The sequence below is a fragment of the Balaenoptera physalus genome, assembly GCF_965194825.1.
Source record: "Balaenoptera physalus genome assembly, chromosome: 4".
NCBI classification, from domain to species: Eukaryota; Metazoa; Chordata; class Mammalia; order Artiodactyla; family Balaenopteridae; genus Balaenoptera; species Balaenoptera physalus.
In genome coordinates this window covers 32,646,718-32,665,589 of record NC_138891.1, presented here as the reverse complement: position 1 = coordinate 32,665,589, position 18,872 = coordinate 32,646,718, and the positions used below count along the sequence as shown (strand labels likewise).

Sequence of the window (18,872 nt, the reverse complement as noted above, 5' to 3'; positions counted from 1 at the left end):
CTGATACTCATTAATATTATTAAACATTCACTAATAGTATTTTTTGTAAATAACAGCTAATGTTAAGCAGTGCTTATGATGGGCCAAGTTCTTGGCATATATCAAACTCACTTAATCCTCACTATCCCACCTATAAAATAGGTGCTGTTTTTATTCCACTTTCTCAAATGAGGAAATTGAGGCACAGAGAAATTAAAGAACTTGTCCAAAGTCACACAGATGGTAAGCGGAGGCCACCGTTCTTCACCCAGCCCTTACCATCGTCTCTCCTACACCTTGCACCAAAGTCTTGGACTTTCGAGGGATCTCAAAGACGAGGATGCGTTGTATTGGAGGATCACCCACTGTCTTCCGGGGGCTTCAGGACCCAAGGCACATTTCTGACATTCTTAGATTCTGGAGATCTCGAACTCTCCTTTTAGCCAACTCTGTCCATGAACTCCCTCCCCGGCCTGCTAGCAAGTCAGAGGCGCTCGATTCAACGAAGGCTTCGGCAGGTCCGATGAGAAAGGAGTAGTTTACCTCCTCTCCATCTTGGGGAGCAGGACAAAGGAGGGACCCAAACACACCCCTAACAGCCCAGCACTAGGTCCCGCGCCCGCTGCAGACCCAACCCCAGCCCCTTGCCCTGCTCTTGCCCAAAGCTCCGGGTCCTGACCCCGCGCTCCAGACTAAGAGCTGGGCTGGCCGCGCAGCAAGCCTCCCCCGCGCGCTGCTGACTCAACCCGGGGAAGAGAAACCTCCCGGTTTTTTCCGACCTGTCGTCGGGCGCCCGCGTCCTGCCCCGCCCACCATCCAAGCCCCCGCCCCGCCTAAAGTTGCCCCGGTTTGCGCCCGCGGGACGCGTCGGCGTGACTCCCCGGGGTGTGGCCAGAGGACTTGGGCAACGCCTTCCCGAAAAGCGGCCCCCTCCGCAGCCCGGAAAATCAAGACCCCGCGCGGCGGCGACCGGACATGCTCACTGGCGCGGGTCGGGCCCTCAGCCCCGGCAGGAAGCGCCCGCGCTAGGCGGTCCCCCGTGCTGCCAGCTGGAGTCGGGCGGAGCCGGCGCTCCAGCGCAGGGTGGCTCTGCCAGTCCCCGCGCGCCTGGGCGGCCGCACACGTATCCAAGCGTCACGTCCGCGCGCGCCCCCGGGGCTTGCGTCAGCTGCCGCTCCAGGAGCGAGTGGGCCGTGGTTCTGCGCACCGCTCGGCTTCGGGTCCGCGACGCCTCCGGGAGGAGGAGTCTGGGGGCGCGGAGGGGTGTTCGGAGCGCCGGGGACCGCGGAGATCGTCAGCGCGGTTCGGCCCCCCCCCCCCCACGCCTGCCCGGCGCCGACCGCCTCCGCTGCTCGGTCCCGGGCTGGGCGCGGTGGCGTTGCCCAGGAGCCCGCCGCCCGCGGGGCGCGCACCGCCTTGACCCCGGCGGCCCCGCGGCAGGCAGGCGCCCGCAGTTCCATGGTTGGTTCGGAGCGCGATGAGCCGCCCGTCCTCCACCGGCCCCAGCGCTAACAAACCCTGCAGCAAGCAGCCGCCGCCGCAGCCCCAGCACGCTCAGTCCCCGACTGCGCCCCCGGCCGCCGCCACCATCTCGGCTGCGGGCCCCGGCTCGTCCGCGGTCCCCGCCGCGGCGGCGGTGATCTCGGGCCCCGGCGGCGGCGGGGCTGGCCCGGTGTCCCCGCAGCACCACGAGCTGACCTCGCTCTTCGAGTGCCCGGTCTGCTTTGACTATGTCCTGCCCCCCATCCTGCAGTGCCAGGCCGGGCACTTGGTGTGTAACCAATGCCGCCAGAAGTTGAGCTGCTGCCCGACGTGCAGGGGCGCCCTGACGCCCAGCATCAGGAACCTGGCTATGGAGAAGGTGGCCTCGGCAGTCCTGTTTCCCTGCAAGGTAAGCCCAGGTGCCAGCCGCGCACCTCCGCCCGGCGACCTCCCGGAACTCCTGTGTCCTCCAGCCCACTCGCAGGCGCTGAGAGGCAGGTGGCATCTCTCTCATTAAAAAAAAAAAAAAAATGTTTACACTTTGTCCACGCTCCCGCATGCCCACCTGTCCACTTTGGGAGTAGCTCTGGGCTGACAGCTGCCCGATCACTGACCCACACATAACTGGCACGCGATCGTTGTTAGAACACTCCACGCTCTCCCCACCCGGAGCTTGCGTACTCTGCAGACGTGTACTCAGGCTGGGTAGAGCTGGGCCGCCCAAGTAAAACTTGGACCGGGAAGCTGACTGTGTTTGGGGGATTGAGGAGGGGGGGCGGAAAGGGCGAACCAAACGCACCCTTTACCAGCGCTGGGCTTGGAAGAATTGCTACTGGATTCCTCCTGCACCCCGCGCCTGCTTTCAGCGCACCCCTGACACGTGGGAGCCCTCGGGAGGGTAGCTAAAAAAAGGGTGCCTACAGCCTGTTTTCCTCCAGCAACAAGAGAACCCTGTAAGCCACGCCTTTCCCTCTCCCAGGCTTCCAAGGACTGGGGAGTTGTGTTTTTTCACTAAGTGAGGTGAAAGGAAGAGTTGATGGGAATTTAAACAGGAAGGGCACGCAGGGGCTGTTGTTACAGTTCTTTAAAGCCCATCACTTTATTTTTTATTTAGTTAAAAACTTATCGATGATCTTGCAAAAAAAAAAGAAAAAAAGCACATCACTGAGACAAGAAGTCAAGTGAAAGAGCAAGATGTCGCACCTCCTTTCCCACCAGTGTTAGGTTTAGTGTGCATCTGCATAGGGTTTTTTCTAACCATATATAAAAATACTCTTCCGCAGCTGAATATAGAATCGTAGATGTCAGTGTCAGAAAGGTTTATATATGCACACATAAGTTTTTCTCCAAAAATGGCTTCTGCAACTTGCTGTCTTAAATTCGTTTCAGCACACGTATTTTTCTATGTCTGCAACCTAGCTCTACCTCACTGTATTTTAAATCACTGCATAATATTGCATTGTGTGGTCATATTGTAGCATCTGTTTACCTACAAATGTCATTTAAAAATCTTCAGGAGCAGTTTCAGAGACATACCTATCTATGTTACCTTATTATAACCTAGAATTTTACCATAAAGTTCACTCTCTGAACTTAGAAATAATGTCATTAATACCTCTGTGTTTTTTTGTAAAAGTAACTACTGTCTCTTGGGCCATTTAGGCTGTCTTGCATTTTTTCTTGCTGCTGCTTACTTTTATAGGGCAAGACTTATTTTTAAATTAAAAATAATCCACCAGAGAATTGAAGCTTGGGACTCAAGTCAGTAAAATGAGTGATTTAATTTGGTCTGTGCCCTACCACAAATCAAGTTTAAAATAGCATATTCAAATAAGGGTTTGAATCCAAGTCTGAGCTATGGGTTTTCAGTCAACCCTAATAAATTACTCTGCTTTCAACTACTCCTCATGTAATGCTTACTAATTCACCCAGCCCAGTAGTAGGTTGTTATAAAATTTAGACAAAATAGTTCCAAAATTTTCTTAAGGTCATGAAGAAGGTGGCAGCCTAGTGATCAAGAGAAGATTTGGCGATAAGTGACATAAGAGTGGATATTTGAGGTTTGAGATATTTTGTGGGGCCTGGGTGAGGAGCTGGCAGATGCCCCACAGGGTTTCTGGGGAGCCATCTTCTCAGCCTTTCACTTTCCCCCAAACCTTCAGTGGCTGATAAAAGAAATTATTTTAGATGAAGTACAGGTCGCAAATGAGCATTGGATATCAGTCAGCTATCCCTAATTTACTTTTAAAAAGCATTATGTTGCTCCGTAGAGAAAGGGAAAGGGACAGTTACAACATGCTGTCTGAAGTATGAAGTTTCACTTTCAGGATCCAGAATTCTGGTTCCTATTGAAGCACGTGTTCTTTCCTAATGTGAAGTCTCTCTTGAAGAAGAGTCCTCTTGGGAATCGAGGGTATCCAGCGTTTCTGTACACGTCAGTGATTTTTAAAGTTCCCATTCTGTAAGACTGCAGTTGGACAAAGCCATCACTTTGCAAGCTGAAATTAGACAGGGTCAACCATCCCCCTGCAGACCAGGAACCAAGCTTAGAAAGTGACCTGGGGGCTCACTTTTGTGCGAATGCATATGTGTGAGATTTATAGAGCTGGAGTATGCATGCCTCGACTCTGGTTGATCAGTAATCCAGACTATTGACAGGGCAGCTCAGCCAGTTAGTTTGGATAAACCAAACTTGGCTGGATACAGAGGCTCAGCAAGCAACTGAGATAATGTTTGTTGGGGAGGCTGAGAGCAATAGGGAGTGGTGAGGTCTGTGGCAAACTTCAGCAAACTAGGTCTGCCTAGCAAGCCCTATGCCTCGCACTTGCCCCTGGAAATCATAGGGACTGCCTTGTCACTGTCCCTGCCTGCTCTGAGTCTCTCTCATGGGCTGGCTCATGGGAGAAAACCAGTGTTGGGTAAAATACCAGAAGCCAGGTCTCAGGAGTTGCCTAGCACTGCCATTGTTTGCCTGAGAGACCACCTCTGGGGGCCTTGATGTCCTCATCTGTGATGAGGAGATTGGACTGTTCAACTTCTAAGGACCTGTAGCTTCTAGAATTCCATGAAAAGAAGGGAGGCTCTGTGGAATGCTTGTTGGATGCCCTCTGCGTGCCAGCTCCTTTGCGTGGGTCATCTTTCATGAGTTTGCTTTTCTTTTTCGCAGGTGAGGAAACAAGCGCCTATAGAGAGGTTAAGTGTTAAGTGACTTGTCAAGATTACACAGTGGACCAGCCCATAAACCTGCATTCCGAAGGCACACATCCTTTGTACTACTCACTATGTAGGGATTTGGAATCTGAGCTTATACTCCAAGGCTCCAAATCATAACTTGAGGTTGACACCAGTAACAAAATCATCCGACTGGATGAGTTTACCGGATGGACACATCCCAATGAGACAACATAGATGCTGACTATAAAATTCATTGGCAGGAATGTTGTAGGGCTTGTGGGGTGGGAAGGGTGGCGGGGAGAGGAGGGAGGGAATAGCTGACAAACCTAATATTTGGGGGGATTTCAACCCAGCTCTGAACTGCTTGTGCTTCAGTTGCCCCCAAAATGGATGCGTTGCCAAATAGCTTCCTTATGTAGGTGTGGGGTCACATAATTAAAGGCTAGAGTCCTGCCAGCACCTTTGATAGAGGGCACCATATGCGCTATTAGCTCAGGTCTCCTTTTAAAAAAAGGATCTCTATCAGAGTATGGCTGTCTGCCACCTGTGGTATTTTTAGTCCATTCTATGGCCTGTGCCACGCCTGAGAAGTTTAGGCATCCTATCCCCTTATCTCAAACCCACCGCCACCTCCGGGGAACGTGGCTGTAGGGGGAGAAGTGAAGGTTGACACATTGGTGCCCCCCACTCAACAGTGTATTTTAATATTAGCCAAGTATTTCTCTCCACAACCGTGGGAAATGCTAAACCATCCCAGCCCACTTACACTGTGAGACATCTTCTTTCCACTTTTTTTTGGCTCCTCTAAAAGTTTCTAGCAGCATTATCACCAAATAATTATGGAACTGGAAAGCCTCTGTCAGATTAAGGCTTCCCTGCAGTTGGATTGTGACAGTGTTGTTTGTGTCCCTCAAAAAAAAAAAAAAAGTCAAATTAGATAATCCAACTGAAAGTTAAAAGCTCCTCAGTGTAGACTCATCTAGTCAGGTAGGGACAAATTGTAAATACCAGCAGGGACCGGTAATGCGAGGGACAGAGGCATCTGACACGTGACCTCAGGTTCGGGTGACGTCAGGGGCAGTGGGGGTGATTGGGGGTGGGACCACACATGCCACCTTCAAAGAGGGCAACTTTTGCCTGACTCTGGCTGGTTGGCAGGGATGGGAATGTGGATGCAGCCATGCCAGACCTTTGGATTTTTTCAAGAAAAGCCAGAAATCTGGATTTTTTTGAATGTTAAATATCTCAATTTGGGCTTCCCTGGTGGCACAGTGGTTAAGAATCTGCCTGCCAATGCAGGGGAGACGGGTTTGATCCCTGGTCCAGAAGATCCCACATGCCGCGGAGCAGCTCAGCCTGTGCACCACAACTACTGAGTCTGCGCTCTAGAGCCCGCGAGCCACCACTACTGAGCCCACGTGCCACAACTACTGAAGCCCGTGTGCCTAGAGCCCGCGCTCTGCAACAAGAGAAGCCACCGCAATGAGAAGCCCGCACACCACAATGAAGAGTAGCCCCCTCTCGCCGCAACTAGAGAAAGCCCGCGTGCAGCAACGAAGACCCAACGCAGCCATAAATAAATAAATTTTTTTTAAAAATCTCTTTTTTTTTTTAACGTTGGCCAAACTCAAATGTAAAGCCAGTACTTGCAGGCCCAACCAACCATGTCTGCAGACCAAATTCCAGCTGCCAGTGTGCAACCTCTGACCTGGTTCTCTTCTAGAAAGCATCCATTGAGCCTGGAAGTTCTCATTTAACTCTGAGCATGTATGAACTTTGGAACTCTGATAGGCCCCAACTGTTACAGCTTATTGCCTTTTCATCTTCGTTTTGCCCGGAGAGAATGCCAACCTCCTGGCCTTTGGGTGACCTGAACTGTTGTCCTATTGACTAGATGTTTGACTTTGTAAAAGGCACCTGAGTGCCTTTAAGAGAAAGAGTTGGACTAAATGGTTATACCAAGGATCTTTTTTTGCCCTAAAATTTTGGAATCTAGCAAGCTGTCCAAGGGAAAAGGGCACTACGCAGGAGACAGGACAGGGTTCTCATCCTGGCTTTCTGTGACCTCAGTCCAGTCACTACTTCCTCGGACCGTTTTGTATATCAGTTAAAAAGAACGGAGATAACCCCGAGCTGGTGGGCACTCTCAGATCAGAAGTGCTGGAGAGGGCTTCTGCTTCACCAAATCAGATGGAAGATGGGTGGGATCACAGTGGTTGCTAGGTGATGGGTGATCAATCACCTAAAATCCTGAGGGGATAAGCTCATTTGCCAAAACAATTTCAAAGATCTCTTCTGAGCCTCAATAATTCCCCTAAGACAAAATCCTTTACTTTGGAAATCGTCCTTGCCGTCCTCACTCCTGGCTGAAGTTGACCAGGTTGGCTCCTAAAAGCCTGTGCTGGCAGGCACCGGGGTCCACGTGCATTTCTGGTGAGGCTCAAGATTTTCACGAACAAAGGTGACAGCTTTTGAGTATAAAATCAAGAACAGAAGCACCAACTAGGAAAGAGTACCAAAGTTTAATGCTGATTCTACACAGAATTGGTCAAAGATTTTTCACAGGTCGCCACCGCCTGGAACTAGACTAAATCATTGTTACTTAAAGGTGATCTTTAGTACAAGCAGAACCAAAAGGTACAGCAGGTCTGACCTATGAAGTCCCCAGCCTAGGAATGGATTAGAGTCGCCCTTTTTTTTTGACGCCCCATATAAAGTGCTGTATACAAATGACTACAGTAAGACCTCAGTGTAAAATGTCTTAAGAGCCAGACTTGTACATCTGACGAAATTTGTTAACTGTGACATTTCTCATTCCCGTCCGTAAGGTCCTCCTCACTCCTTGAAAGGAGCACATAGTCGGTACACATTTGCCAGAGTGAACACCAGCCTTCAGAGCCATTGTGTGTTGCTGGTGAGTCACACAGAAAGGCTTCCTGAGCAAATGTGTTTTTATATTAAACCTGAGTGTACTTTGTGACGCTTGTGAGAGATACAGAAAATTCCCTAGCAGAATTTCATCAACTTTGCCCCATGCGTGCATCTTTCTCCATTCGTTTCTTAAAAACTGGGAAGCTGTCACTCTCATTTCCAGTTGGGTAAAGACTTTATTGGAATGATTTTTACACTGTACAGTATCTGTGAGATAAAAGGTTACCCCCTTCCCAGTTTTCAGCCACAGACGCTGTCGAGATGGATGGAAGGTAACCTGTGTTAAATGTGTGGGCCTGGGCCCTATTTTATAACTTTGAATCAATGAAGGTAGTGTCTTTGGCTCACTCCTTCTCCCCCAGGCTACCTCTTACTCTGGTAGTTTTGAGAGCAGCCCTACTCGAGCCTCCTGGTCCAGATCCCACTGCATCCCCACTGTGACTACTTGGTGACCTCTCCAAGCCCCAGAGGTTCATAGGTAAAATGGGCTGATGATTGGGTTGTTGTGAGGATCAAATGTAATAACTCATGCAAAGTGCCCAGCACATAGTAAACACTAAATAAATGCACAGTTGGAAACTACAGAAAGCAAACAGTCAGAGTCTGAGGTCGGGTCCAGGATACACTTTAAAAGAAAAAAAGGAATCTTATTTTCTCCCATCAATTTCTCCCACCGAGCTTCTCTTCCGTACTCCTAATCTTGTAGGGTTTTCATAAAGCTGGATAAATTGGCCCTGGCATTGGTTTTTCAGTGGTGAGACTTTTTAAAAATCTCTTTAATGCTTTTAGAAGGGAAAGCCTGATTAGATTAGGCAACACTTTTTATGCGTGTATTTTATGTTTTTAAAAGTTTTGATCATTATTTTTAATGTAGAACATATAGGAGATTTTAATTTGATATTATTTTCTATAATCTCCACCACCTAGAATAGCCACTACACCATTTTTGTATATGTCCTTGCAAACTTACCGCTACATCAAAATATACAAACAAACAAAAAACAACGAAAAGTAAGATGGGAAATCCACATACTATTTCATAACCTGTTTTTTCATCTAACACATTGTGACTGCTTTTCCACACTGATAAATATTCCTTAAGATCCTGTTTAATGGCTGCATAATATTGCAGTTCCATAACTCTGGAATGTTACGGAATGCAACGTTGATTATGAATGTATCAGTTATTTAATCAAACTCCAGTTTGTGGTCATTTAAATCATTCTGTTTTCTTACTGTGTTTAAAAGAAAAAAGAAAAGTACTGCTATAACTGAATCCCTGTGTATAAGAAAATAATTATTTCCTAATGATAAATTCCTAAATGTTGAATGATAGGACCAAAGGGTATGTGCAGAAATCAGAAGCTATTGCTAATACAGCCAAATTGCCTTCTCATGTAGAATCATTTACAATCAAGTGCCCATTTCTCTCCAGCGTCACCAGCTATGGGTGTTATCCTTTTGCTTTTCTTAATGCTGCTGCCTGCTTTTTCTCCCTCATGTAACATCAGGCGACAGTTGGCCCCTCCTGATGACCCACTAACTTTTCATCAGACCCACCCCTGCCTTGGAATCCCCTGCAGCCCCAAGCCCTCTCTTCCCACAAACCATCTGCCTAGCCAGCCATCGCCCCACCCCTCCCGCCCCATCCTTCTGAAACTCTGAGTCTAACTCTGGAGATAGATGTACCAACAGAGCCCTTCTGAAGTAGTAGGAGCAGAGGAGTCTGGAGGCCTCCCTCAGTGGTGGTGTTGGAGCTGCATTAAAAAGGATGAGCAGGACTTCCCTGGTGGTGCAGTGGTTAAGAATCCGCCTGCCAATGCAGGGGACATGGGTTTGATCCCTGCTCCAGGAAGATCCCACATGCCGGGGAGCAACTAAGCCTGTGCGCCACAACTACTGAGCCTGCGCTCTAGAGCCCGTGAGCCGCAACTACTGAGCCCGGGCGCCACAACTACTGAAGCCCGCGCACCTAGAGCCCATGCTCCGCAACAAGAGAAGCCACCGCAATGAAGAGTAGCCCCCGCTCGCCGCAACTAGAGAAAGCCCGCGCGCAGCAGTGAAGACCCAACGCAGCCAAAAATAAATAAAAATTTTTTTAAAAATTAAAAAGGATGAGCAGCAGCATGCCCACGGAGAAGGAAGGGAAGGAAGATCCTGATGGGGCTGTACGGAAGGCCAGTGCTTGTAGAAAATGTTGTTTACCTGGCCCGAGCTGGGTGCGTTATCTCGTGTTATCCTCCGAATTACTTTGTAAAGGAGGTAGGACACGGTTAGCTTCCCCCCTAAGAGATTTGCCCAAAGTTTGTAAGTTTGGGGAGCAGGAACTCCAGAATGTGCCTTATAATTACACATACAATGTCTCAACCTCCTGCCCTTCCTGCTACCAACTCCACCAGCTGAGGAACAGGGATCCCAGCCTCACGTAGTGGCTTTTGGAGGGATGGCAGTAGTGGTACCAGAAGGGGCCTTTTATTTAACTGGGCATACAGGATGCCCAGTTAAATTTGAGTTTCAAATAAACAAATAATTTTTTGATATAAGTATAACCCAAATATTGTCTGGAACATACTGAGCTGCGTGTATCTTTATTTGCTACATCTGGCAACCCTACCACTTCAGCCTTCTTGTGAATTCAGTTTGCATTCACTGAGAAATAAAACGTCCAGAGGGATTGTAGCGCCGTTTGAAGGGTGGGCAGGGCAGTGAACGTGATCATGCAGGTGGGAGCTTGGCGGGAAGGGTGTATTGAGAAAGGCTGCACAAGGCCCATAACGCCTCTCCCTCCAGCTCCTACTTTACGGTGCTTTTGTTCGCTTGAACAGAGACTCTGAAGGGACCTTACGAAACTGGTTCTCCAAGCCATGGTGGGGTTGCCTGCTAGCTCGAGCTATGGTCAGATGAGAGGTATATTTGGTCAAAAGTCAACTTTTGTTTAACATTTCCAAGATTAAAAAGAGCCCCCTGCCAGCCCAAGGAGTCTTTGTAAGGCCAAACGCACACACAGCCCTCCCCAAGAGTAGGATGTTCTCGGATGACTGCAATAATAAGATGCCAGACTCTTCCACCAAGTCACCTGCAGTAAGAAAGCTCTGCCACATGGGGCTCGGCGACTTTTTCTTAGGCGAAAAGGAGGAATTTTTGAGCCCAAGGTGTGAATTAGCATTGCCTTCTCCAGAAGAAAATTTTATGAAGTTAAATGTCAGTATTTTCTTAGCCTCACCACTGTTTGACTGTTCAAGTACTGAGTGACACGGTCTTCTCTGGGAAACTGTTACTGCACTATGGGTAGATAATTATGTCTTTGCACTACCTCATAGCAGAGGTGAGGAATATACCGTTTGAGTTAAGTGAAAATCCGCTGAAGTTCTTAGAGGAAGGACAGATGCAGGGCGAGTATGATTATTATAATAAAGAAGAGATGTCACTTTCTTCTGTTGCCCACGTCTGAAATTCTCCACTGGTAATAGCAGCCAAGGGCTGAGTAGTAGGTAGTTTTATGGACCCACTCAGAGGTGACTTGGTAGGTAGGTGGGCTCAATCCAAGGTTACACAGGACACTGGGTACTTGAGTTCTAATCACAGCCACTCTACCAGTGGTTGTAAACACATTTTAAGCAAGAGGGACGTATAGCCATCAAAATGACGAAAGCATCATGTTTCCCCATCTATGTAAGGTTTCAGAAAAGCTATTAACACCCCCGCACAAATAGTTTATGTAAATAAGGTGATAATGTGATATGCAGTAGATACTCTTATCTAATCCATAGTTCATATTTCAAATTTCAGTGGTTGCCCCAGTAACGCCCTTTGTAGCAATTTTGGTTTCCCAGTCCAGGGTCAGACATTGCATTTGGCTGTCAGTGTGCATTCTGTGATGATTACAGCTTATTTAGATGGAAAGAAAGTGCACTTTGCTTTTGCTTACTCCAAGACAAGGTCATTTCTTGGATTTAATTCAAAAGTTTCTAAGCATCAACAGCGTAATCTATATTGTACTTTGTTTTTCTTGAGCCATTCTCGTTTGAGGTGCTGGCAGATAATTTGCTAATACATTTCACTGTTTCCTAGGAGGTAAGCAGGGGGAGGCAAGGCGGTTACCTCACAGTCCCCAAGAGGGACCTGCTTATGTGCACGGCGCCTCCAGTGTCACAGACCCTTGATTGCTGGAGTCCAGCAAATCGTTCTTGAATCGCATGGATTCAGATTTGATTAAATAAGTGAAAAGACTTATTCTAAACCAGTCACAGGATCCATGACCTTAACTAGCATGCAGGCTAATAATTCTGTTTATATACCCATTCCATAAACAAATATAATACGCCTGTGTTTCTTAGGTAAATAACAGGTGTCTAGTGTTTGACTACGTTTCTGACATACCTCGTCACGTGTATTTGAGTGTCAAGGTGTCTCTATGCCAAAAAGGGAAAAACCTTGTCTAAATTCCAGCTTAAGTAAAACAACCTTCAAACCCCACGTCCAGAAAACAATTGGCACTATTTACTGCTTTCTGCAAAGACATCAGAATGAGGCACCGGGTCACATGTTGCCCTTTTCATGGCAGAACGTGTTTGCACAAGACTTTTGAGCCATCGCAACGTGAAAAGTTTCTAAAAGAGAAGTCAGAAATGTTATTTCAACATCGCTTTGTTTCTCACTCTTCTGGACCATCTCCCCCATGCCACACACATTCTTCTTTAGCTTTGGGCTCCTGTGTGTGGTCGTGTCTCCCCTAACCTCCCGTTAAAGAGGTTTACTTAAAGCAGATCCCACTCGGCCCCGGAAGAGACGAGCAGATATTTGCCGGTGGAGAAATCTCATTTATAACCATGGATGTGTCCCAGGCTGCAGACAGCCCTCTGCGAAGCAGCCCAGGTGCTTTATCTCAGGAGCAAGAGTGTGCAGTGAAGAAGCGGGCGTCTCAAGGAAAGCGGGCATCCTTTGAACCCTCCCCTTGGGTGGGCAGGCCCCAGCCAGACTGAGAGAAGGGAAGCCTCAGGACTTTCTTGCCAGAGGCCAGGGAGGGCTGGGAGGGCCTGATTACTGGTTACTTGTTTGTGAGGTGCTGCCACCTCATTCCTTAGGGAGGGCTGCTTTCAGGGCTGTTTTTTCTCCTTGCCACCCAAGGAAGAAGTTCATATTCGAACCCGCTTCCAGAAGCAGTGTATCTGTGGACCCTGGGCGTTGTGTGTGTGTTCGGTGGAGGGTACGGGGCATCGAGGCAGATGGAAATGGTCTCTTTTTCTCGAGATTGGTTCTTAGCCTGTCTGACTGCTAAGCTGTTGTGTGCCGAGAAAGAGCGGCAGAGGACCCGGAAACACAGGGCTCTGACCCTGGTGCGGCCACCAATGACGACGTGGCCAGGATGAGTCAGTCAGTCTGTGAAGCGGGTGGAACCAGCGCCCCGGGCTCCCTCCTCGCTGCACAGCCATCAAGGTCTAGTCGTGCGTCCGGGCTGGCGTTCCTGAGCTGCCCTGGGTAGCGCCCGCTGGCTGGGCCGGTGACCAGCCCGACCCGCTTCCTCGTGTGGCCCCTCCTCGCGGCTGCGAGTGTGGCCGCCCCGCCGGGCTTTGTCACTCACTGAAGATCAGTGGCTGTCAGCTGGGGTGATTTTGCCGCCCAGGAGACACTTGGCCAGGCCTGGTGACATTTCTGGTCGTCAAAACGTGGTGGGTGGGGAGATGCTCTGGCATCTAGCGGGCAGAGGCCAGGGTGCTGCTAAACATCCCCCAATGCACAGCCCCCCAAACCCAGACTTATCTGCTCTCTGTCAATAGCGCTGCTGTAGAGAAACCCGGAAAATACACTAAACTGTCAGTGACGTCCCTGGCGGAACCTGGACCCTCCTGCTCATTTAGGTTTTATCCCCACTGTTTGCTCCACTGACCCTGTGCTAGAACTGGGTGGACCTACTCCATCCACAACCCGCTTCATCCACAGTGAAGCTTCCCTTCCCCCCTCTTCCTCAACCTCTCCCCACTTTGAAATCACCTGTCACCGCCCCCCACCCCATCTTCCTTTGCATAGTTACCTGTTTTTCTGATGTATCTGAGCTGTTTATTGTTGCATGATGTGGCCCCTCTGACAGCAAACACCACAGGGGCGGGATCTGCGCCACAGAGGTTGGCAGCCCTTAGAAATCCGGGGCGCTTATGGAGGAAACACAAGCCCAGGGACCAGTGCAGTTTGGGTTTGCTCCTCAGTGGCACCTAGAGCATTTTATAGACAGTCTCGGGGAATTCACAGACCCTGAAGCCCGCCCTCTGATCCCTGGAGGAGTGCCCCTAATGTAGGTGACAAGAACATCCTTCCAGAACAATGGCGAAACTGTCACAAGTATGAAGTGTGGCACGAGAGTGCATGTGTATGTGTGCGCGTGAGTGCACACACGTTTAAAGTTTAGATCTTTCCTTTTTAGAGATCATCTCTCATCTAGTCGTCCTAACAGTGGTCATGAAGACACGCCCTCATCCATGATGGAAAAGAGAAGGAATAGATTGGCATTAAAGTTCAGCTTGTTTAGAAAAAGCAGAGTAAGCACATAACACTTTAAAATTACATTTATTTCAGTTAATAGAGGCTGTAGCAAGATCTTTTCTCATAAGGTCACTGTCACACAGATGCTAAGTAAAGCCTGGTCTATTCGTGTAATTTGGGGAGGTCCCCTGTTCTCTGTATTTGGGTCGAAGGAAGAGCATGTGACTTGTAAGGCAAACCAATAATTCAGACTATAAATATTGCTACTTGAGTTACGCAGGAAAAAGTTCTAAAATGCTTGCTAGGTGATAAATATTTGTTGTACATTTGACTTCGTGAACCTGGAGTGGTTTGGGGCTTCGGGCTGGGGAAGAGGGGCAGGTGGTACTTTTCTGTACACTCTGTGCCAGAGTTCATCTCATTCCTGGAATTATTCCTGGGCAGCTGTGGTAAACAGCCAATGGTGAAAGGTCTTCAGATCCAAATATTGAGGGCTTGTTTCAGCCAGGGAATCTGCCAGGCTCTGGGCCAATTCTTGCTATTTTTATTGTGTGGATGTGTGTTTTTAAACACCCGGCAGAAGCGCCTCACCCATCACTCACAGAAGACCATCAGAAGGTTCTGTATTCCGAGCCTCACCCTAGATTTAAAACACAGTTAATAGAGGTTTGTTTTTTAGGGCCTTACACTGTTAGGAACACGAACTATAAATATATATGGATAAATAAATTTGTTTCTCCTTCTGATTAAGTTTCTTATACCTGTGCTTTTAAAGTTAGTCCGTGGTTTTAAAAGATGAATACACAATTCCTACGGGCAAAGTAAGTAACTGTCGACTATTTCTGCCAATTTCTGCTGAAGACCGTTATAATTCACTTTAGGTACAGAGGAGGAAGGAGCTGCATTTCTCTCTTTAAGCCACCGTCTTCTTCCGTATTAGGGGAGACTCATCTCCCTAAGGGTGGTAGCTGCCTTCTCTGCTCTGTATCCACTCAGTGACTACAGCTTAGGGTCTTGTAAGGAGAAGATGCTCAGTGTCTGCTTATTGCTAGGGATGAATTCAGCTGTAAAGGTTAGAATGTGACCTATTTAAAGTTTATAAGGGGTTTATTCCCTAAGGCAGGGTAGGGAGAAGCAAAACCAGCTGTGGGGTTTGGTTTTGTTTTTTTAGCATTGGACATAGCATCTTAGAAAAATGACATGGGGGACTTCCCTGGCGGTCCAGTGGTTAGGACCTGGCGCTTTCACTGCTGTGGTCCTGGGGTCAGTCCCTGGTTGGGGAACTAAGATCCTGCAAGCTGCCTGGCACGGCCAAAAAAAAAGAAAAAGAAGAAAAGAAAAATGACGTGGCCCTTCCCTCATTTGGTGTCTTCATGTCTCAACAAGGGGCGAGGGGATCCAAGTGAGGGAACCCAGATGGCATACCTGCCACCCTGGGCTCGAGGGGGATGAAGCTAACTTCTGGTTTCACCCGAAAAGTTCATTCAGGTTTCCTTATCCTTGACAAAACAACAGCATAGTACTTTGGGCAAGTGTCTACTTGTGAGCTGATTCTCCATCTGGTATCTGGGAATTAACATGGTCATTCTTACGAAGGTTGAGTATAGAAATCTAATTCCTTTTGGCGTGGTCTTGTCTCATGATAGATGTGATTTATCCATCAGGAATGTCATCCCGAGTGCAGGGAGAAAAAGGTTTTGTTTCCACCCTATTAAGGCAGCGTTGAAGGGAGAGACTGTCAGAAAACTCATCTAGAACAAGCGGCCGCTCCAGGACCCACTTCAGTTCCCCTTCTTCCCGGGCCTGTCATGAGGACCTGACCCACCGGGTCATGAAGAGATGTGCACATGGACTTGAGGAAGGGGTCTGGGGAAAGCCCAGCGGGCTTTGAGAAGAGGGTGAGGCCCTTCTCAATTTAACCTCCACTGGCTGGAACCAAACTGACCAGCAGTCTCCCGAGTTAGTTAAGTAGCTCTTGGATGTGATTTCCTTTCCCACAAAAAGTATGTCCAAAGCCCACCCTGAGGGGAAGGTAAAAGGTGAAGAAGGTGAGGTCATACTTCTAGCAACGTGAGGGGTCTCCAGCCCTCTTCTGCCCTGGGCTGGTCACTCCAGCAGCAAGAGCAGGGAACCACAGGGCAGCCTTCCCACAGGCTGCCTGCTGGTCACAATTTGAGCCAGGAAGAAGCGGACGGGGACAACGGAGGGGAATTATACTATCTGCAAAATTGTCTGTAGGGGAAAACTAGTCTGGTGATAACATGTATTCCTTATCCTACCCCTAAGCAGTTCTAAATTCTTTTAAAAAATTCTTTAAATTCACAGAAAATAAGGAAAAGGCCAGATTTTCTAGGGCTGGCTTCACAATTTCGTTTGAGACATTTATAGTAAGAGCGCTTGAGTTCTCGTTTTTAAGCGTTGGAACAGGGGCAGGAATGCAGTTCATTCCTGGTGCGGGATGTGCCCCTGATTTTATGCACGGCAGTGCTGAGGATGAAAAGGCACTGAGACTTTGAAGTCTTCAATATTTAACTCCTCTCAAGCAAAAGTAGTTGAAATAAGAATGCAGTTTAAGTCTTGGAAAGCTGAGCGGGTGAATCCTCTTAGAGGTTTGCACCCACAGAGGTTGAGGAGGCCCGATGTGTCACTCTGATTCTTTCTGTCCCCGCAGTACGCCACCACGGGCTGTTCCCTGACCCTGCACCACACGGAAAAGCCGGAGCACGAAGACATCTGTGAATACCGCCCCTACTCTTGCCCTTGTCCCGGTGCTTCCTGCAAGTGGCAGGGGTCCCTGGAAGCCGTGATGTCCCATCTCATGCACGCCCACAAGAGCATCACCACCCTTCAGGGAGAAGACATCGTCTTCCTGGCCACAGACATTAACCTGCCGGGGGCCGTGGACTGGGTAATGATGCAGTCGTGTTTCGGCCATCACTTCATGCTGGTGCTGGAGAAGCAAGAGAAGTACGAGGGCCACCAGCAGTTCTTCGCCATCGTTCTGCTCATCGGCACCCGCAAGCAGGCGGAGAACTTCGCTTACAGACTGGAATTGAACGGGAACCGGAGGAGACTGACCTGGGAGGCCACGCCCCGGTCCATCCACGACGGCGTGTCCTCGGCCATCATGAACAGCGACTGCCTGGTGTTCGACACAGCCATAGCGCATCTCTTTGCAGATAATGGGAACCTCGGAATCAATGTGACTATTTCTACGTGTTGTCCGTGATGCACCGAAATGATTTGGGCATAGCGCTCTATGGTTAATAAAGGTTTTTATAGATGTTTTATTCACTATGTCTTCACAAGTCAGGACCCACAGTTACCCCGTGTTCTGTGTGAACGGCAGCTTCCCATCTGGCCTTGGCTCGACAAAGTTCATTAAACTGGGACGGAGGAGGTTGGCCTGTTAGTCATTTGGAGGCCGCTCTGTGACCTAAAATCAACTTTATGAGTCAATTTTATTCACGTCCTGAACAGCACCTGACAGGTTGTTCAGGCTCCTCTAGACCAGTACGTTAGGAATCGGAGGCTCTTTCCTGCCTGCCTCCCTGTACTGGTCCCTGCAAGTTGACAAAAGCACAGTGACCGTCAGCAGATTCCTTAAGTTGACTTTCATCTTGTGTCTAAGGGGGTAGGAATTGTTTTAATGCAATTTAAACAGGGTTTCTCAAACCAGATGGCTAACCAATGTGCATAGACTCACCTGGAGTGCTCACCTGAAACAGGCAGTCTGGGGAGGCTGCGAATTTAACAATCCCATCAGGGGATTCTTTCCAACAGTAAAGTTTGAGAATTAATGGGTTAAATTGTGGGAAAGGGTCCAGATTTTCAAGGTGCTTTAAGATTGCCCTCTGCTGATACTGTTTGTCTTTCTACTATTTCATCCACACACACCCCCCACCCACCCCCAAATTAAAACTAGAACCACAGATCCCCACGAACATATTCCTGAGATCTGGTCACTGTCTCGTGTTTGGGGTGGATCGCCTAGGAAAGCAAGTCAGATGGCTCTTGATGGCTCTCACGTAGTTTTTGCTCATCACTAGTACAGAAGACCTGTTTACATGTGGCTTCCCTCAGTGGCCCTCCTTGACTTAGATGGTGGGAAAGACTAGATGAGTAGAGTTGGAAACGCCTTCTAACCAGTGTCATCTGCTTGCTGTTTAAAGGTATGTGTTGGGTTTGTTTGTTTGTTTTTGCCACGTTCACTTTAGTTTTTTAATAAATATTTTTCAAAAATGAATATCCTGCTTCATCTTCTGAGTGGAATAATGCATATTTATTGGGTACCTACTAGGTGCAGGTGCCGTGAAGCTTCACCCCTACCCTGGGCTTGGAGCTCTCACTGTTTCCACGTGAAGAAACCATCATTCGTCCAAGATCATGGCACGGATTGGTGGCACCACTGGGGTCCAAACTCACTTCTCTGAACCACAGAGTGTCATTGGTGCGGCAGGTCTTCTCCTTGGAGCGGTTCTTTCTGCCTCACAGTGCCAGAGCTTGTGGGAGGAGAGTATTTCTCCTGCTTTACAGAATCAGAAGCAAGAGGCTTGGCTAGAGCTGATGTCCAGAGTACTGGGTTTGAAGGCAGGGTGACCCACTCCCTATGTCCCAACCCTAAACCCTCAGAGGAATTCACAATATTAGCCCTGAATGCCTGGTGAGGATTGACTGCTTACCTTAGTGGCCCGATGGCATTAGAGAAGCACCAGGTGGGAATGATGGCTTTAGAGTTGTTTTGTTTTTTAGATGAGACTGAGTTTTTAGCCAGGAAAAGAGTTTTGGCAGTTAAGCAATGGCTAAAGCAACTTATCGCCAAGGCTATT

The 18,872-nt window shown here is 48.5% G+C and overlaps 1 protein-coding gene across 1 annotated transcript; it reads left to right on the top strand.

The window, feature by feature from the left end:
- The first annotated feature begins 953 nt into the window (after positions 1–953).
- On the top strand, positions 954–18,289 carry SIAH2 (siah E3 ubiquitin protein ligase 2). The gene is made up of 2 exons (XM_082459672.1): positions 954–1,870; positions 16,715–18,289. Exons 1-2 carry the CDS (start codon positions 1,457–1,459, stop codon positions 17,270–17,272), a joined length of 972 nt encoding a protein of 323 aa, XP_082315798.1. The 5' UTR covers positions 954–1,456; the 3' UTR covers positions 17,273–18,289.
- Positions 18,290–18,872: the final 583 nt, after the last annotated feature.